The sequence below is a fragment of the Trichomycterus rosablanca genome, chromosome 1 (assembly GCF_030014385.1).
Source record: "Trichomycterus rosablanca isolate fTriRos1 chromosome 1, fTriRos1.hap1, whole genome shotgun sequence".
NCBI lineage: Eukaryota > Metazoa > Chordata > Actinopteri > Siluriformes > Trichomycteridae > Trichomycterus > Trichomycterus rosablanca.
The window spans coordinates 15,703,086-15,725,232 of NC_085988.1; the positions used below are offsets into that span (position 1 = coordinate 15,703,086).

General features: G+C 41.0%; 1 protein-coding gene across 5 annotated transcripts in view; it reads right to left on the bottom strand.

The window, feature by feature from the left end:
- The window catches only part of tnip1 (TNFAIP3 interacting protein 1), a 69,412-nt gene that overhangs the window by 45,210 nt on the left and 2,055 nt on the right, over positions 1–22,147 (bottom strand). For 3 of the 5 annotated variants that reach the window (XM_062985739.1, XM_062985660.1, XM_062985431.1), the window contains exons 2-3: positions 7,053–7,223; positions 1,620–1,766 (exon numbers count right to left, since the gene is read on the bottom strand). In XM_062985739.1, the coding sequence (XP_062841809.1) occupies positions 1,620–1,766; positions 7,053–7,191 (286 nt within the window). In that variant the 5' untranslated portion in view covers positions 7,192–7,223. Of the gene's footprint in view, positions 1–1,619; positions 1,767–7,052; positions 7,224–8,025; positions 8,097–16,522; positions 16,601–22,147 lie in introns of those variants that run through there. The other 2 variants (XM_062985511.1, XM_062985588.1) reach the window with 2 other exon arrangements.

Consider the following 22,147-nt stretch of genomic DNA (forward strand, 5'->3'; position numbering starts at 1 on the left):
TCTGCTCAGGTTAGGCAGGTCCATTACCACCACAAAACACTGGGTGCAAGTCAGAAACATCCTGGTCAGGCAGCCAACCAAACTCAGGGCTTCGGCTATCACCCCAACTCAGACGTCACTAATCAAGTCTGTGTGGACACAGTCTGAATCTCAGATCTCAACGGTGGTAGGCCAGCATAATAGACCTCTGCACCACCAGAGATGCCTTTGCACGGACAAACATCTTCATGTCTGGTGGTGGAACTTTGATTTCTGGAGCCAGTGGTAGCTCAGCAATTAAGATACTGGACTACTGATGGGAGGGTCGCTGATATGAGCCCCACCACCTCCACCTGTAGATTGGGTTTTGGGGTTTGTTGAAGCCCTGAGCAAGGACCTTAATTAACCCACGATTATTTGGATTGTTGTCTTCTTCATCTGGCTGCTCCCAATAGGAGTCAATCTATAGGAGTAGGAGTTTGATAGTTCCCATGTGTCTATGTCTGCAGTTAAGCAAGTGCGAGTGCAATGCAAGAAGAAAGCCCCCACTCCAAAATCAGCACCTTAAAGCACCACTGCTTTAAGGTTTTACTGATCTTACAAAGAAAAATGAAGAGCAAGGGCAGGGTTTTTAGCAGACGCTTTTATCCAAAGCGACTTACAGTACTGTGACAGTATATTTAAGCAATTGAGGGTTAAATACCTTGCTCAAGTGCCCAACAGTGGGAACCTGGGACCTTTCGATCACTAGTTCAGTACCTTAACCACTAGGCTACAACTGTATGCTTGCCTTTAAGACCATGACAATGTAAAGCCTGGTTGATTAAAGCCTGGTGGACTCAGAACAGTGATCCAAGAACAACCAATCTGCTATGACTGAGGCTCCGGGAACACATCTGACCAGAAGCACTCAAGTGGCGCAGCATCCAGTGCGTGTCCAAGCGGAGGGTTTGACTGAAGCCCTGTGGTTGATGAATAAGAAAACATGTAATTTATGTGGGGAGGCACAGTAAGTAGTGCGGGTCAGTGGTCAGGGTCAGTGGTCAGGGACAGTGGTAGCCTAGTGGGTAAAGCTTTGGGCTATCATTTAAAAGGTTGAGAGTTTGAATCCCAGCTCTGCCATGCAGCCACTGTTGGGTCAACCCTCTCAGCTCCAGGGGCACTGTACAATGACAGACCCTGCACTGTCAATTGATAACCCAAAGCTCTACCCACTAGGCTACCACTGTCCCTAGTGGGTAGAGCTTTGAGTTATCAATTGACAGTTTGAGAGTTTGAATCCCAGCTCCGCCATACAGCCACTGTTGGGTCTTTGAGAATGGCTCTTAACCCTCTCGGCTCCAGGGGCGCCGTACAATGGCTGACCCTGCGCTCTGACCCCAGCTTTCAGACATACTGGGATATGCGGAAAAAGGATTTCACTGTACTGTACACATCTGTATGTGTGTATATGACAAATAAAGGCATTCTAATCTATTCGATAAAGCCCAAGACTTCCGAGGACTTGGGTTGAATCTACGCTTTGGTTTGCTTTTCCAGTGTTTGCACAGGTTTCTTCTGGATGGTCCCATTTCCTCCCACCTCCCAAAGCATGCAAAGGTTCACACTTCAAAAAAACCTTAAACTGAAGTAAATCCTACCTTGAGGGTCCAACTGAACATGCGCGCCGACACATGCGCTGGCGAAGCTGGGGGTGGAGGACTTGAGCGCTTCGTTATCCCTCACCAGCTCCTCCACCCGCTTACGAAGCTTAGACGCCTCTGACTGAGACTCTTCCAGCAGATCTCCTGTAAGCCAAATCAAACATGCTCAGTGATGAACAGCAACTTTAATGAACTTGCCACGCATAAGCCAGGTCAGGCACTGGATGTATGGCAACACCCAGCCGCATTAGATTTTTCTACAGCATCTGGAATGACTGCATTCTGACTCACTGATAGAACCTGTTCGGTCACTGCAGGAGATGCGAAAAATAAATAATTGCAGTTAGGATGTCGACTTTTCAGATCATCGGTGAGCAAGCAGGGGGATAACTAGGGCGAGGAAAAACTCCCTGGACTCCCTATGGTGGAGAAAACCAAAAAAGAACCCAGAAGGAACCTAGGAGGAACCAAACAGGTCTGTGCTGAAGTCTAAAACTAGAGTAGCCAGAGGAAACCCAAATGGACAATGGGCCCACATACCAGTACCACAGATCAAACCCAGGCCCTCAGGACTCTGGAGTCATGTGGCTATGTGCCACTCTGGGGAAAGAACCTAACTCCCAAAAATTAAAGTGGTACCGTGAACGAGGAGGCGAATGGTTTGGTATTTGAACATGGTCCTCATATATCACAGGGTATCACTCACACAATTACTTACACCTAAGGGAGGGCAATTTAGAGCAGCAGGTAGCGGGAAACCCCCAGAAATATAGCATATTAGGGGCATAAATCAAACCTGGATCCTTAAAACCCTGGGGGAGAACTTGGCTGCCAAAAATACATGCATTACCATAAACTAAGAGGTGAATGGTTTTATCAGTTGTAGTGCACCCTGAAAAAGGTGCCAATCCTTAACTCATTTGCTCATCTAGGGGCAGCCAATCTACCCATGTGCTCATTTTTGGGACATGGGAGGCAACCATCATGGACACATTTACATTTACGCCACTTACAGTTGTGACCAAATACAATCCAAGCAAATGAGGGTTAGGGGTCTTTCTCACAGGCTCAACAGTGTCAATCTGGCAGTGGTGGGGCTTGAACCAGCAACCTTCCAATTACTAAAGGCCATGCTCCTGCTTTTGTCTGAGTGGTGAGATGCCAGTTTGAAAGCAGGTCTTTTATGCACTGTAACCTCCAAGCCTGTAATGATGGAAAGCTCGCTTGATTATTGACATTGCCAACCATGTAACAGCAGCTTCTATTTAATTCCACAGAAGACCTGATTTTCAATGGTTTCATTGGTTTTAGTGGACTGTAGATAAAAAAAAAGAGGAGACTGGTCCTAGTTCAGCCAAGAACAGAGAGCGAAAGTACTTTCCAAATCGCCTGTAGAACTGGTTTAGTGGGAATTCAATCAGGTGATTCTCCAGTAAACGCAGGTCATAAACACAACAAAAACGTTATCCACCAAGAACAAGTGTTACTTTATAATGTTGTATAAACTGAACCGTGGGGCGAAAATTGTGCAAAACCATTACACAAGGTTTTTACAATCGCACCGTGGACAGTTGAGGTCAAAAGTTACCTGCACATTTCAGTCAGGATCAGGTTCATTTTCCGTTTAGGTAGGTGTAAAACACAGCAATCGGACCAAACCAACTGCACCGAGACCTTTAAGAGGAGGTGGTCTCAGTACGGTCCCAAACAAACTCTGGAGCAGTTAGTTCGTGGTGAGAACATGGGCGTAGTCTTGTCATGGCAGACTTGGGATTTTAATATTTCTTGGGATTTGGGGTTTTTCTTTCTAGAATGGAGCAAAATAAACGTCTTTGTCCAAAATTCTTGAGTCGAAAGATCCGCAGAATGAAAAATATGTACACACAGCAACTAGAATAATTCATGTGTAGAGGTAAAAAGTTTAAATGTCATTAAACTGTGTGCATGGCCTCCTAATTCTTTGTTAGCAGTAAAATAGAATAGAAAATTTACTGTCATTATACGCAGGTACAATGAAATTTTGTATGGCACCTCTCCAACAGAGGTAGTAGCAGCAGTTATTTAAGTTATTTACACTCTTAAAAATAAAAAAATTACACTGCATAACTAATGTACATGTGTATTTCTAAATATTAAATACTGTATATGTGCAAAATCTCCATTCCAATATTAAACACATCACTGATGTTAAAGGGCTTCGAATTTCTGCTGTCAAATTATCAAAGCACGGCACTCGGATGGCGCAGCGGTCTAACGCTTTAACACATCACTGTGGGTACTAATGTGGGGGGTGGGGGTTAGTCACAAAAAGCCTAGCGTGGCTCTCCGTTTGTTTGTTTGTTTATTTGGATTTTTATAGTCATGTTTTACACACTTTGGTTACATCCATGACAGAAACAGTAGTTACTCGTTACACAAGGTTCATCATTTCACACGAGGTTATATCGAACACAGTCATGGACAATTTTGTATCTCCAGGTCACCTCACTTGCACGTCTTTGGACTGTGGAAGGAAACCGGAGCACCCGGAGGAAACCCACACAGACACGGGGAGATGCAACATGCAAACTCCACACAGAAAGGACCCGGACCACCCCACCTGGGGATCGAACCCAGGACCTTCTTGCTGTGAGGCGACACTGCTACCCACTAAGCCACCGTGCTGCCCCATAATGATAATAACAATAATAATAATAATAATGATACTACATTCATAGAGTTAGAGTTTGGTTTGGTTTATTTGATAGATTACAGTAGGTCAGCCAGTTTAGTGAACACACATTTGTCATGTATTGAATAAAAAGGATTCTGGGTAAGATTCTGACAAAAATTTACAAAAATCAAATATCAGGCTAAATATATATTTTTATATAAAGAAAATGCAGCTTCACAGTAAGAATATCAGCGATTTGTGAATGAACATGCTACAAGAAGAGCTGGCCCTCATCAGCCAGCACAGATGCTGGGACGTGTGAATTATTTGTAAACCTGCACAACTTGAAGTTAAATTCCACCCTTTATCACATATGTGGGCACTCGGGTGGCGCAGTTGTAAACTACGCTAGTTCACTAATCGCTGAGATCTGGGGATCCAGGTTTGAATCTCAGTGGTGCCATAGGATGGTCAGGCATCGGCACGGACCTGCAAGATTGGCTAGTTCCTGGGGAAGGGGGGTGGTTGAAACAGTATAGTCATAAAGGTGCATTTGTCAGTGCACTCTCAGTGCCGGTCCCAAGCCTGTATAAAAATAGGAGAGTTGTGGCAGGAAGGGCATCTGGCGTAAAAAACAAAACAAAAACAAAAAAACACCCTAAATACAGGAGAAGCCAAAAAATAAACGTAGAAATATAAAGATCATCAGTCCGTGAGCTGCTCTTATTGCTGCTAAAGGTGGTGCAGCCAGGTTTTACAGTGCTGAATAACTTTGGAAATTCCTGTAATCATTTACCATCAAGCCCTACAGCAAGCAATTACACAGCAGTTTACACTGAACACATGATACACACAATTTACACAAGTATAAAAAAACACACTTTCTAATTATCCAGATTAGGTGTTTTAGTGCCACACATTGCTAACAGCTATTAAAAGTATTATACACTGATCAGCCATAACATTAAAACCACCTCCTTGTTTCTACACTCACTGTCCATTTTATCAGCTCCACTCACCATATAGAAGCACTTTGTAGTTCTACAATTACTGACTGTAGTCCATCTGTTTCTCTACATACTTTTTTAGCTTGCTTTCCCCCTGTTCTTTAATGGTCAGAAACCCCCCACAGAGCAGGTATTATTTGGGTGGTGGATCATTCTCAGCACTGCAGTGACACTGACATGGTGGTGGTGTGTTAGTGTGTGTTGTGCTGGTATGAGTGGATCAGACACAGCAGCGCTGCTGGAGTTTTTAAATACCGTGTCCACTCACTGTCCACTCTATTAGACACTCCTACCTAGTTGGTCCACCTTGTAGATGTAAAGTCAGAGACGATCGCTCATCTATTGCTGCTGTTTGAGTTGGTCATCTTCTAGACCTTCATCAGTGGTCACAGGACGCTGCCCATGGGGCGCTGTTGGCTGGATATTTTTGGTTGGTGGACTATTCTCAGTCCAGCAGTGACAGTGAGGTGTTTAAAAACTCCAGCAGCGCTGCTGTGTCTGATCCACTCGTACCAGCACAACACACACTAACACACCACCACCATGTCAGTGTCACTGCAGTGCTGAGAATGATCCACCACCTAAATAATATCTGCTCTGTGGTGGTCCTGTGAGAGTCCTGACCATTGAAGAACAGCATGAAAGGGGGCTAACAAAGCATGCAGAGAAACAGATGGACTACAGTCAGTAATTGTAGAACTACAAAGTGCTTTTATATGGTGAGTGGAGCTGATAAAATGGACAGTGAGTGTAGAAACAAGGAGGTGGTTTTAATGTTATGGCTGATCGGTGTAGAAACCTAATTACAGACTTGGCAGCAACAGTTTGGGAAAGGAACTGATCTGTATCCTTATAGGTAAGGCCCGACCTAATTCACGGTCATGTTAGTAATCGGTTAGTCAAAATGTCCAAGATGTCGAAGTGTAAAGCAGCTAAAAACTCGGGAAATTTAATTTTGAAAACTCCCAACCAATTCTGTGGACACAGTAGGGGGGGGTGTCAAAACATGGACGAGAATTTTCATCTTTGAGACGGAACATGAAGCGTCGCATCGTCGCTGGATGTTCTAGGTTTACATTCAACCGTTAAGGTAGCTGTGCTGTGTATTGTAGCTTCTATTTATTCTATTATTTAATTCATGAGTGTAATTTAATGACTGCCGTGAAATGTGGCTCTTTTCTTTATAACCTTTCTAGATATGGCTGTACCCCTGTGTATAAACTGAGGTTTATAAAGACATGAATTAACATGACTGGTATAGAGGAAGTCCAGTGGCCTGCAGAGAACCCTGACCTCAACTCTACTGATCAACTTTGGAATTAACTGAACAGTCGATTGTGCGTCAGACCTTATTTTCCTATTTTTCTGACCGAATAGGCCCAAATTCCAGATATGCTCCAAGTTCTTTGGAAAACCTTTGAGAAGATATGTAGGGCAGTGGTGGACAAGTGGTTAAGGTACTGGACTAGCAATCAGATTGTTGATTCAAGCTCCACCACCACCAAGTTACAACCAATGGGTTCTTGAGCAACAACCTTTACCCTTAACTGCTTGCATTTTATTAAGTTTTGCTGCATGAGAACCACTAATAAGTCTGGTTCCTCGGCTTGCTCAACAGGGGGTTTTGGTCTGTCGGTGCTGGATTTTGTAAAGTTACTTTGAGACAATGTCTAATAAATTTGACTTGACACGACATAGCTTGACATAGTATAAGAGGACCAGTATAGAAATGCATAAGCCGTGAGAATAAAGAAGGAAAGCAGGACATACCCAGGCTCTTCAGACCCTTCATCCGTTCTCTCAGGACCGTGTTCTCCTCCAGGAGCTGCCGATAGCTGCTGGCCTCCTCTTTGGGCTGAGTATCACTCCCACCAGGGTCATAGATCCGATACGGGCCTTTACCATCCATGTCCGATCAATCAGCATACATCCTTCCTACACCTAAACACACAAGAGGACCGGAAATTAGTCAAATCTTAGCAGTGAGACAGACCCAGAGAAAAAAAAGAAAAGAAAACCCTGATGATGGTTTGTGACGCCCTGCCAGTTCTGATGCGGCAACTCTGCTATTTACAATTCAAACATAACTATTTGAATAAGCCGGGGCCGGGGATTTCTGTCTGCTTATTTTAGGAGAGGCTGATTTGAATGTTGACACCACAATAAAAAAACAAAAAGGGTGCAAAGTACTTTTAAAATGACACCGTGAAACTAAAGACTAAACTCATCCGAGTTATGGTTTAGTACGGATCACACTGTAACCAACCACAGTGTTAACAATTTCTCTTAAACCTTCTTCACCTTTAAGCATGGATCAGAATTAAACCTTACAATAAAAGACTATAAAAACACTATCAGTAAAATAATACACTCCTGATAAAGTACACTACAAGTATATACAGTGGTGTTCAAAAAAGTGAATAAAGCACAAAATCATTATAATAACTTTTATTTCCATAAATGCAAACGCACTGAAAATACTACACTTTCAATTCTAAATCAAAACATTAACTAAATGTAGCCAGTTTTTGTTAATCCTTTACAGACAATTAAGAAAAATGAATATTAGGCTGTTCAAAATAATAGCAGTGCCAGCATTTTTCTTTAAAAACTCAAAAAATCTATCTATAATATGAAAAAATGTTTGAGGTTTCACTTTACTTTAAATTACTGAACTAATATTTAGTGGCATAACAATTGTTTCCGAGATCTGTGTTGCATGGAGTCGACCAACTTCTGGCACCTCTGAACAGGTATTCCAGTCCAGGATGATTAGACGACATTCCTCAGTTCTTCTGCAATTTTGGGTTTTGCCTAAAAAAAAAAAACGTGTTTCAGATATCAGAACACAAGTTCTCTATGGGATTGAAGTCAGGGGATTGGGCTGGCCACTCTATTAACTCAATCTTGTTTGTCTGTAACCAAGATGTTTTGGGTCACTGTCATGTTGAAACACCCATTTTAAGGACATTTCTTCTTCAACATAGGGCAACATGATCTCCTCAAGTATTCTGATATATTTAAATTGATCCATGATCCCTCGTATGTGATAACTAGGCGTAACTCCATGGTATGATAAACATCCCCATATCATCATTTTGTACCACCATGTCTTCACAGTGTACTGTGGCTTGAATTCAGTGCTCGGGGGTCGTCTGACATACTGTCTACGGCCACTAGACCCAAAAAGAACAATTTTGCTTTCACCAGTCCACAAAATGTTGAGCCATTTCTCTTTGGACCAGTCAATGTGTTCCTTGGCAAATTTGAACCCATTCAGGACACGTCTTTATCTTAACAACGGGACTTTGCAAGGAGTTCTTGCTGGTAAATTGGCTTCACTTAATCATCTTCTGTACTCACTGGGAACTTCAGATGTTCCTTGATCTTTCTGGAGGTGATCATTGACTGAGTATTTGCTATTTTGGCTAATCTTCGATCCAATTGAACAGTAGTTCCACGCTTCCTTCTGCATCTTTCAGGTTTTGGTCACTTCAAGACATTTGAGATCATTTTAGCTGAGCAGCCTATCATTTGCTGCACTTCTCTGTATGTTTTTTTCTCTCTACAATCAACTTTTTAATCAAAGTACACTGTTCATCAGAACAATGTCTGGAACAACCAATTTTACCCAGTATTTCAGAAGGAAATGCACTATGACCAACCTGTGCAACATTTGCCCCCCTCCTAACCTTAAATAAGGGCCAAAATTGACACCCGTTCTTCTGCAGAATGAATGACTTCACCAATTGAACTCCTAACTGCTATTATTTTGAACAACCCCCTTTCAATCAATGCTTCGATTACTCAGAATGAGTGGGATGCATGTCCTAATTGTTGGGTTTGTTTTGTTTTCATTACTCTACTACACTTTCAAGTCAATTTTTTGCTATGTAGAAATATCACTTCTACTAAAAACAGTGATTTTTTAGGTTCAATGGTGTTGGACTGCTATTTTTTTGAACACTACTGTATACACTGCCTTTAGCTTTGATTACGGCATGCATTCGCTGTGGCATCGTTTCCACAAGCTTCTGCAATGTCACAACATTTATTTCTGTCCAGAGTTGCATTAATTTTTCCCCAAGATCTTGTATTGATGATGGGAGATTTGGACCACTGCACAAAGTCTTCTCCAGCACATCCCAAAGATTCTCAATGGGGTTCAGGTCTGGACTCTGTGGTGGCCAATCCATGTGTGAAAATGATGTCTCATGCTCCCTGAACCTCTCTTTCACAATCTGAGCCCGATGAATCCTGGCATTGTCATCTTGGAATATGCCCGTGCCATCAGGGAAGAAAAAATCCATTGATGGAATAACCTGGTGGTTCAGTATATTCAGGTAGTCAGCTGACCTCATTCTTTGGGCACATAACGTTGCTGAACCTAGACCTGACCGACTGCAGCGACCCCAGATCATAGCACTGCCCCCACAGGCTTGTACGGTAGGCACTAGGCAAGATGGGTGCGTCACTTCAGCCGCCTCTCTTCTTACCCCGATGCGCCCATCACTCTGGAACAGGGTAAATCTGGACTCATCAGACCACATGACCTTCTTCCATTGCTCCAGAGTCCAATCTTTATGCTCCCTAGCAAATTGAAGCCGTTTTTGCCGGTTAGCCTCACTGACAAGTGGTTTTTCTTAAGGCTACACAGCTGTTTAGTCCCAATCCCTTGAGTTCCCTTCACATTGTGTGTGTGGAAATGTTCTTACTTTCACTATTAAACATTTCCCTGAGTTCTACTGGAGTTTTTATACCATTTGATTTCACCAAACGTTTAAGTGATCGGCGATCACGATCATTCAAGATTTTTTTCCGACCACATTCCTTCCTCGAAGATTATGTTTCCCCACTGTCCTTCCACTTTTTAATAATGCGCTGGACAGTTCTTAACCCGATTTTAGTAGTTTCAGCTTCTCCTTAGATGTTTTCTCTGCTTGATGCATGACAATAATTTCACCCTTCTGAAACAGATTAACATCTTTTTCACGACCACAGGATGCGTCTTTCCACATGGTTGTTTAACAAATGAGAAGCTACTCACTGCATAAGTTAGGGTTAACTAACTTGTTGCCAGCTGAAACAATCACCCATGCAGTAATTATCCAATGGGAGGCTCTTACCTATTTGCTTAGTTAAATCCAGGTGGTGACCTTTTTTTTTTGGCCAGGCAGTGTATATACATTCACTAAATAAGTATATTATACATACACTATATAACTAAATTATACTTAAGTATGTATATATATATATATATATATATATATATATATATACAGTGTATCACAAAAGTGAGTACACCCCTCACATTTCTGCAGATATTTAAGTATATCTTTTCATGGGACAACACTGACAAAATGACACTTTGACACAATGAAAAGTAGTCTGTGTGCAGCTTATATAACAGTGTAAATTTATTCTTCCCTCAAAATAACTCAATATACAGCCATTAATGTCTAAACCACCGGCAACAAAAGTGAGTACACCCCTTAGTGAAAGTTCCTGAAGTGTCAATATTTTGTGTGGCCACCATTATTTCCCAGAACTGCCTTAACTCTCCTGGGCATGGAGTTTACCAGAGCTTCACAGGTTGCCACTGGAATGCTTTTCCACTCCTCCATGACGACATCACGGAGCTGGCGGATATTCGAGACTTTGCGCTCCTCCACCTTCCGCTTGAGGATGCCCCAAAGATGTTCTATTGGGTTTAGGTCTGGAGACATGCTTGGCCAGTCCATCACCTTTACCCTCAGCCTCTTCAATAAAGCAGTGGTCGTCTTAGAGGTGTGTTTGGGGTCATTATGATGCTGGAACACTGCCCTGCGACCCAGTTTCCGGAGGGAGGGGATCATGCTCTGCTTCAGTATTTCACAGTACATATTGGAGTTCATGTGTCCCTCAATGAAATGTAACTCCCCAACACCTGCTGCACTCATGCAGCCCCAGACCATGGCATTCCCACCACCATGCTTGACTGTAGGCATGACACACTTATCTTTGTACTCCTCACCTGATTGCCGCCACACATGCTTGAGACCATCTGAACCAAACAAATTAATCTTGGTCTCATCAGACCATAGGACATGGTTCCAGTAATCCATGTCCTTTGTTGACATGTCTTCAGCAAACTGTTTGCGGGCTTTCTTGTGTAGAGACTTCAGAAGAGGCTTCCTTCTGGGGTGACAGCCATGCAGACCAATTTGATGTAGTGTGCGGCGTATGGTCTGAGCACTGACAGGCTGACCACCCACCTTTTCAATCTCTGCAGCAATGCTGACAGCACTCCTGCGCCTATCTTTCAAAGACAGCAGTTGGATGTGACGCTGAGCACGTGCACTCAGCTTCTTTGGACGACCAACGCGAGGTCTGTTCTGAGTGGACCCTGCTCTTTTAAAACGCTGGATGATCTTGGCCACTGTGCTGCAGCTAAGTTTCAGGGTGTTGGCAATCTTCTTGTAGCCTTGGCCATCTTCATGTAGGGCAACAATTCGTCTTTTAAGATCCTCAGAGAGTTCTTTGCCATGAGGTGCCATGTTGGAACTTTCAGTGACCAGTATGAGAGAGTGTGAGAGCTGTACTACTAAATTGAACACACCTGCTCCCTATGCACACCTGAGACCTAGTAACACTAACAAATCACATGACATTTTGGAGGGAAAATGACAAGCAGTGCTCAATTTGGACATTTAGGGGTGTAGTCTCTTAGGGGTGTACTCACTTTTGTTGCCGGTGGTTTAGACATTAATGGCTGTATATTGAGTTATTTTGAGGGAAGAATAAATTTACACTGTTATATAAGCTGCACACAGACTACTTTTCATTGTGTCAAAGTGTCATTTTGTCAGTGTTGTCCCATGAAAAGATATACTTAAATATCTGCAGAAATGTGAGGGGTGTACTCACTTTTGTGATACACTGTATATATATATATATATATATATATCAGGGCTGTCGTTATTCGCGTTTAAATTTTAATCGCGATTAAAAAAATTAATCAAGATTACAATTTTTAATCTAACTATTTTTATTTGGCATATACATGTGTCTGTGGTAATTAACTGTATTTCAGATGAATTAGGATGTAAAGCGCATGAACTGTCTGATGATAAACTACTTTTAGCGGTTTTCACTTTTTTTACGTGTTGATGAAAAGATGAATGAAATCACGCAATCTCTGTAACGAGTATTTCCATTGGCTGCTAGAGCTGTCCATCAAAACCGTGTAGCTCCGCCTCCTCCCCCTCCGGTAAAAAGTGAAGCTCTGTGATGTTTCATCTCTACAGTTTATTCAGCTTATTCTATCACATGGTTATAAACATGATTTATATTTGTGATGTTTGTAGTTTTCTAAAAACACATTCGTATCTGATATTTATATGGACTAAGCGTTTACATGGACTGTTTTAATCAACACTTTTTTTTATATAGCTACAGTCAATTACTTATAGATAATGTCTGCTAACTTGACTGTTTCAGGTATTTATAGATGTTTAAATGGTAATTTAGTATTTCCCAGTATTCTTTCTGCACAAACACAGTATTAAAGGGTTTTCTTTAGAGATGGACCGATCGGGGTTTTTGGCACCGATTCCGATCTCCAATCTCCTTTTAGGGAAATCGGCCGATAGCCTCACAGTAAAGATAAACCGGAGCAGCGCACGCGTGTGTGTGTGTGTGTGCGTTTGTGTGTGTGTGCGCCTTTAGAAGAGACGCAGTTACAGAGTTACAGAGACGCAGAGTTCACAGTATCGCTATAAGTAGAGATGGGACGATCGATCGGCTATGAATCGGTATCGGCCGATTTTTAATCAAAATATGCTATCGGCGATCGCGATATTTCCTAAAAGTAGCCGATCCGATCGTGTGATATATAAAGATCACGTTAACAGCTCAGTGGATTGATCCAGACTTTGAGCTACGACGCGCCAACCATCACATCACCATTCATCAACCATCGTACAGAAACCATCGTGAAAGCTCGTGAAACCTAAAATAACATCATTAACGTTGTGCATCATACATACGATGTAATTTTGCTGATTGTAATATTTACTTTAAAAAGATCATTCAACCCGGTCACATCTGAGTCGATTCTATCAGCACGTTATATAAACTCCTGGTTCACTTTGGTAAATCGTAAGCGGTTCTTACTTGTGATGTAGATGAGAACAGAAAACGTTACAGAGCCAATCCGAGGCAAAAGTTTATTCATTACCAAATTCATTAGTTCAGGATCATCTGCTGAACTTTTAGCTCCCGAGTCTGACGGTCGGTTACAGATCTGTGGTAATAGCTTTTTAATGAAGCTTTTTAATGTAAGAGAGTCACACAAAATGTTCTGTAGTAGCTGGTGTTTATTTAAAACCACGACATTTAATTAATAACAGTAAACACGGAGAGATAACTGAGAAGAGAAACTTACGCTTCGCGAAAAATGACTCATGAATCAATGAATCACTTATAGCGATACTGTGAACAAAGCGTCTCTTCTAAAGGCACAAACACACACGCGCTGCTCCGGTTTATCTTCACTGTGAGGCTCTTTTTAAGTTTATTTATTTTATTTACTGCTAAACCCCAGCACCCAACCACCCAAACCCCCCCCCCCCCCCCCCACCCGATCGCAATCGGCTATCGGCAGATGTCCCTGAAAGGAGATCGGAGCCAAAAACCCCGATCGTCCCATCTCTAGCTATAAGTGATTCATTGATTCACGAGTCGATTCATTTTTCGCAAAGCGTTAGTTTCTCTTCTCAGTTATCTCTCCGTGTTTACTGTTATTAATTAAATGTCGTGGTTTTAAATAAACACCAGCTACTACAGAACATTTTGTGTGACTCTTGCATTAAAAAGCTTAATTAAAAAGCTTAATTAAACTGCTATTACCACAGGTCTGTAACCGACCGTCAGACTCGTTCCGTCTAAGGAGCTAAAAGTTTTCTAAAAGTTCAGCAGATGATCCTGAACTAACGAATTTGGTAATGAATAAACTTTTGCCTCGGATTGGCTCTGTAACGTCTTCTGTTCTCATCTACATCACAAGTAAGAACCGCTTACGATTTACCAAAGTGAACCAGGAGTTTATATAACGTGCTGATAGAATCGACTCAGATGTGACCGGGTTGAATTATCTTTTTAAAGTAAATATTACAATCAGCAAAATTACATCGTAAGAGCTTTCACGATGGTTTCTCTACGATGGTTGATGAATGGTGATGTGATGGATGGTGCTTCGTAGCTCAAAGTCTGGATCAATCCACTGAGCTGTTAACTTAACATGGTCTTTATATATCACACGATCGGATCGGCTACTTTTAGGAAATATCGCCGATCGCATATTTTGATTAAAAATCGGCCGATACCGATTCGTAGCCGATCGATCGTCCCATCTCTAGTTTTCTTAATAGATCTATGAAATAATCATATCTGTGTTTTGATGCTTTATTGATGCCTTATATTAGATCAAAACATTATGGTTGGTGCACCTGTTTTCAGTGTCAGGGTCATGAACAGGAAAAGATCCTCACTTTTGTCAGATAATGTGCTTCCTACAATGAATTTAGATTTAATAATTCTATCATATTTTATGAATGTTTTATTGGTAAACACATTCTTGCAATAACAATGTGCATAACTGTTCAAATTTTGCTTAATTATTAGTTTGCGATTAATTGAGATGAACACATATATTTAGGGCTGTCACACGATTAAAAATTTTAATAGAGATTAATCTAGATTAATTTTGTTCTTTAATCGCGATTAAAATTTTTAATCGTGTGACAGCCCTAATATATATATATATATATTTCTATATACACACATCATATATATGAAGCACACTAGAAGCATATATACTTATATACATAAACTAAGTATATACACTTACACAGTATAAATGTATGTATTATATATCTAAAAGTACAGTAAAAGCATACACACATATATACTTTATTAGCATTTTAGCATTTATATACATTTATACATATATACATGTCTATACAGTGGGGGAAATTTGATCCCCTGCTGATTTTGTAAGTTTACCCCCTAACAAAGACTTGAACAGTCTATAATTTTTATGGAAGGTTTATTTTAACAGAGAGAGAGACAGAATATCAACAAACAATCCAGAAAAAAAAACATTAAATAAAAGTTATAAATTAATTAGTATTTAATTAAGGGAAATAAGTATTTGATCCCCAACCAACCAGCAAGAATTCTGACCCCCACAGACCGGTTATGTGCCCATGAGGCACACAAATTAGTCCTGTCCCTGTATAAAAGACTCCTGTCACAGAAACACATTGACAAGCTCCTCCCATGTAATTCTGGACTGACCTCACCTTTCTCAGAATCATTCTTACCCCACCAGGTGAGATCTTGCATGGAGCTCCAGAGTGAGGGTGATTGACTATGATTCTTCCATTTTCGAATGATCGCACCAACAGTGGTCTCTTTCTCACCAAGCTTCTTGCTGATGGTCTTGTAGCCCATTCCAGCCTTGTGCAGGTCTACAATCTTGTCCCTGACGTCCTTTGATAGCTCTTTGGTCTTGCCCATGGTGGTCGAGAGATTTGAATGGAAGAAACTGATTCTGTGACAGGAGTCTTTTATACAGGGACAGGACTAATTTGTGTGCCTCATGGGCACATAACCGGTCTGTGGGGGTCAGAATTCTTGCTGGTTGGTAGGGGATCAAATACTTATTTCCCTTAATTAAATACAAATTAATTTATAACTTTTATTTAATGTTTTTTTTCTGGATTTTTTGTTGATATTCTGTCTCTCTCTGTTAAAATAAACCTTCCATAAAAATTATAGACTGTTCAAGTCTTTGTAAGGGGGAATAAATATCAAATACTTATTTCCCCCACTGTATATATATATATAAGAAATCCTTTAACAATGTACATAAGTATATATACATATACTATAAGTATATATACATACACTAAATAGGTAAATATACTTAAATATATTTATAAATATACTTATACTGTATATATAATCCTTCTAACTATGTATAATAATAATAATAATAAGACACACACACACATCTTTAGTATAGTGTAGTATAGTATAAATACATATATATATATATATATATATATATATTCTTAATAAAGTACACCAGAACATATGCTCCTGATAAAGTACACTAGATCATACAATCCACAGTAAAGAAAGGCTCAAAAATAAAACAGACTAAAACTATAGAATGAAGTATGTTAGCTACTCACAGCTCACTTCTTCAGTGTATCAGAGCAGAAAGCCTGTAAGCCTGTGTCCTGCTCAGTGTGTAAAACTGAAAGTCCCCGGGCTGAAGCCCCTTCTCAGTTCACCAGTCGTTTAAATAAGTGACTGAAGCAGTTTCACTTTTCTTTCCAGTAATAAGACGAGCTGAAGCGGGTGACTTATTCAGCGAGTGAAGATAATTCTGTCAGCGTGTCATTCAGGGTGAGTCACAAACGCCCTTTGGCCCTTTTACAGATAAACTTTACAATTATTTTGATATCGATACTATTACGTAGAGAAAAGCTTAAGAATATAAAAGGCATCGTCGGTACTGTTCATGCATTTGGTATTCAAACACTGACTGTTATAACCTGCAGAAATTATTACTCAAGCGTTTTACCTAGGTATATGTTAATATTATTGTTATTATATAACCGTCCTGACAACCCAACCTGAACTTTTTAAACTATTCAGCAACACAGCAGTTCAAACAAACAGCCTGGTATCAGGTTAAATCAGACTTATACAACGTATCAGAATCGACTGCTACTATTCAGCTACGTTTAAACAGCCCTATTAAATCATGCCAAAAATGCATGATAGTAACCAGATCACACCAATGATTATGTTGAGATTAGTTAGTGTTAGCTACTAGTGCCTAGTAGTTAAGGTACTGGACTAGTAATCAGAAGGTCGCTGGTTCAAGCCCCACCACTGCCAGGTTGCTGCTGTTGGGTGCTTGAGCTCAGACCGTATACCGTCACTGTATTCTAAGTCGCTTTGGATAAAGGATAAAGGTGTCTACTAAATGCCATACATGTAAATGTTTAGTCTCTGACCCATATGAAGTCTTTTATACATCAACAAAAAGGAATGGAGTTGCTATTCTGTTGCTAGTGACGTTATAACAGTTGTCTACGTATGTCTGTTATAAGTATTTGATGCTTTAGTTTTGTTATTGAAAGGAATTTCAGGGGGCGTGTTTGCCAGCTGTAATGTGGACTGTAGGCAAGGCAAGGCTAGGCAAGTTTATTTGTATAGCACCTTTCATACACAGTGGCAATTCAAAATGCTTTACATAAGGAAAAATTAAAAGCAGTAAAACATTCCTGAGATCTAGAACCTCAGAAAGACTTCTTGCAAACATTTAGTTACAATTAAGAACATGAAATTAAAACGAGAGATAAAAAATTAAGAACATGAAAAACTAAAAGAAAATATAGTAAAATATACCCTACAATTTAGAGAATATGAAATTAAAACGAGAGATACACGTTATTATAAAGGATTAATTATACATATTAATGGGGAAGTTACAATTCTTAAATACTAAGACTATCCCACAGACTGGCAGCAGACAAAGTAACTTACACTGCCGGTCGTCACCAATAGTACAGTGTTCCAGTGACTGTACAGAGAAATTAAACCCTTAATGGAAAACCAACCAAAGTGAATGAACTCTGTCAAGTGGTCCAACAGGAAATTTTAGTTTTGCTGGATGTATACAGAAACGTTTATGACTCAAACTCATGAAATTGTTTAAATCATTCAGTCACAGAACAGGAAGAGCTGTTAAAATAACTGAAATTCCAATAACCGCATGACATACATGTGCCAACTGTATTCATACTATGGGGGAGGATTATCACCCAGTTCTACACTGGTAATTAGTACAGGGATCTGTTTATCCTAGTGATGTAGTACAGATTTACAAAGCATTAAGCATGATTTTTTTACTATGTTTTTTGAAGTTGTCTACATTTACAGGTTTACAGAGATGTGGGTTCGAATTCCAGAAGTGAAATTGGTCAGTGCTTACACCTGTGATGGATTGGTGTTCTGTCTAGGGATGTCCCGGTCACGTTTTTTTGTTCCCGATCCTGATCATTAATTCTGATCCTGAGCCGATACAGAGTCTCAAACCGATACTTGTATTTTCTAGATATTGTCTAGATAAGAACTAGATAATACTGTTCACACAGTGCACACTTCAAGTACATTACAGTTATTCAGATTAATCCAATGTATATGTTTAACAACTGAATAGCTCTGCAGTGCTGTAGGAAAAAAAATGCCTGCATCCAAGCTATTACTTAATGTTCTTTTATTTTTACAAAATAAAAGTAAACAAACTTAGTGCAGCATTGTACAGGGGTTGGACAAAATAACTGAAACACCTGTCATTTTAGTGTGGGAGGTTTCATGGCTAAATTGGACCAGTCTGGTGGCCAATCTTCATTAATTGCACATTGCACCAGTAAGAGCAGAGTGTGAAGGTTCAATTAGCAGGGTAAGAGCACAGTTTTGCTCAAAATATTGCAATGCACACAACATTATGGGTGACAAACCAGAGTTCAAAAGAGGACAAATTGTTGGTGCACGTCTTGCTGGCGCATCTGTGACCCAGACAGCAAGTCTTTGTGATGTATCAAGAGCCACGGTATCCAGGGTAATGTCAGCATACCACCAAGAAGGACAAACCACATCCAACAGGATTAACTGTGGACGCAAGAGGAAGCTGTCTGAAAGGGATGTTCGGGTGCTAACCCGGATTGTATCCAAAAAACATAAAACCACGGCTGCCCAAATCACGGCAGAATTAAATGTGCACCTCAACTCTCCTGTTTCCACCAGAACTGTCCGTCGGGAGCTCCACAGGGTCAATATACACGGCCGGGCTGCTATAGCCAAACCTTTGGTCACTCGTGCCAATGCCAAACGTCGGTTTCAATGGTGCAAGGAGCGCAAATCTTGGGCTGTGGACAATGTGAAACATGTATTGTTCTCTGATGAGTCCACCTTTACTGTTTTCCCCACATCCGGGAGAGTTACGGTGTGGAGAAGCCCCAAAGAAGAGTACCACCCAGACTGTTGCATGCCCGGAGTGAAGCATGGGGGTGGATCAGTGATGGTTTGGGCTGCCATATCATGGCATTCCCTTGGCCCAATACTTGTGCTAGATGGGCGCGTCACTGCCAAGGACTACCGAACCATTCTGGAGGACCATGTGCATCCAATGGCGGTGCCGTGTATCAGGATGACAATGCACCAATACACACAGCAAGACTGGTGAAAGATTGGTTTGATGAACATGAAAGTGAAGTTGAACATCTCCCATGGCCTGCACAGTCACCAGATCTAAATATTATTGAGCCACTTCGGGGTGTTTTGGAGAAGCGAGTCAGGAAACGTTTTCCTCCACCAGCATCACGTAGTGACCTGGCCACTATCCTGCAAGAAGAATGGCTTAAAATCCCTCTGACCACTGTGCAGGACTTGTATATGTCATTTCCAAGACGAATTGACGCTGTATTGGCCGCAAAAGGAGGCCCTACACCATACTAATAAATTATTGTGGTCTAAAACCAGGTGTTTCAGTTATTTTGTCCAACCCCTGTAGTAGTAAGACTGGAACACTTGAAATGTTGTGACAATAGTTTGATGGACGTTTCTAGGTGAAGTGAGTGTGTTTTGAGCCCTTTGGGGCTTCCATAGTGCATGGAATAGCGTGCTTGTCTGACACGATGACTCTAGCTGTCCGCTATTCGGTACCGTAACAGAAGAAGTTAATAAAGTGTTAAATGCTCGCGACAATTTGTGAATATAGCGTGTATTTATTTCTTTATTAAGCGAGTGCATCACTACGACGCTCGGTTACATAACTAAGCCAATCAGTGCGCTTGATACTGAGATGTCGTTCAGTCTTGTAACACGTAAACTTGTAAAAGCTGTATGTTATGGTCCTGAAGTTTTCATACTCGGATTAAAAGTTATTGTTTTGTAAACCGGTGTGATCCTCAACGCAGCTCTGCTCCTACCGCCTCGTGAAACGCTCGCATTGCAGACATTACACTTCACTGTTGGACTTGTTTCACTTTCCAATTTAAAGTATTTCCACACAGCGGACATGCTGACGTAAAACAAAGGATCGGGCTTAGGATCGGCCTTAGTAAAGCCGATACCGATCAGTTAAAAAATGCCTTGATCGGCCCCGATCTTTGAGATCGGATCGGGACACCCCTAGTTCTGTCCAGGGTGTTCCTGCCTTGCGCCCTGTGCTGCCATGATTTTGACCAGGATAAAGTGGTTGATAAAATTTTAACCATATTTCCCATTTCTTATATCATTCATTTCATTTGTAAGTTTTTACCACTGCTTTATTCTGGTCAATATTGCGGTGGGTCCAGCTTTCCCGGAATCACTGGGCGCCATGCAGTAACACCTCCCCTCGACAAGACGCCAATCCATTGCTGGCCTCAGCCATTCCCCCACCAGAAATAGTAAATGCCTGACCGGCTGATAGCACAGCTGAAGATACAAACCCAAAATCCCACTGTATTGGGCTAGCGCTCTAAGAACAATGCAAACAATGTCATTGTCAGTACACATGCTGCTTCTGTAATTGCCCCTAAATCTATTCAGGACTGGACTAGTGATCAAAAGGTCGCTGGTTCAAGCCCCACCACTTCCAGGCTGTCACTGTTGGGCCCTTGAGCTAGGCCCATAACCCTAAATTGCTCAGACTGTATACTGTCACAATAGTGTAAGTCACATTGGATAAAAGCATCTGCTAAAGGCCAAAAATGTAAATGTATTTACTGCTCAGCTTGGTAGCACGACCTTCCAATTCCTCATTCTTGCTTATGACTGACTAGAGCCACTGATTCGTCTGTGCATACACAGATAGAGCTAGTTTGACTGCACAAAGTAAAATATACATGCCAAGGTCAGGAAGAACCCAAACTGTCACTTTATACGAGGATGCAATCCATAATTCAGACTGCCTCAGGAGTCTCAGATCAAATAGTCAAACGGCTTGTAATATCACTGACCCAGTGACAGACTATATTCTTTTTTTTCTCAATTATTTTTATTTATTAAAGAAAAATGCTGTTCAGCTTTACCTGGCCATATGTGGAAAAGCAACCATCTCTTTAGCTACTAAATCAACCGGTTAATCAACAGTAAACAATAGTAAGAGCCATTACACACAAATGGGAAGACTTGGAATTGTGGTGAATCTTGTGGCTGGTCTACCAGAATTTCACCAAGAATACAGTGACAACTCAATCAGAAGGTCACAAAATAACCCAGAAGAACATTTAGAAGAAGTGCAGGCCTCACTTGCCTCAGTTAAGGTCAATTGTACATGATTCCACAATAAGAAAGATAGTGAGTGAAAATACCATCAATGGGAGAGTTGCAAGGCGCAAACCACAGCTGACCAAAACAAAAACAAAAAGGTTCATCTCGAATTTGCCAAAAAAAAACTAGATGACACCCAGGATTTTGGGATAATATTCTCCAAACTAAAGAGACTAAAGTAGAAGTATAAGAACATTCCAACATAAGAACATTTTATTAACAGTAAAACACAGTGGTGGCTGAGTAATCGTATGAGGCTGCTTCGCTTTTACAGGACCTGGGCGACTGAGTCATATTTGATGGAACCATGAATTCTGCTCTCTTTCAGAAAATCCTGAAGTTAAATCATCGCCTGTCAGATCATGACAGAAAGCCCAAGCACAGTCAAGTTCTGCAGCAGGACAATTATACAAAGCAAACAAGCAAGTCCACCTCTGAAAGGCTCAAAAGAAATCAAACAATGGTTCTGGATTGGTCGAGTCACA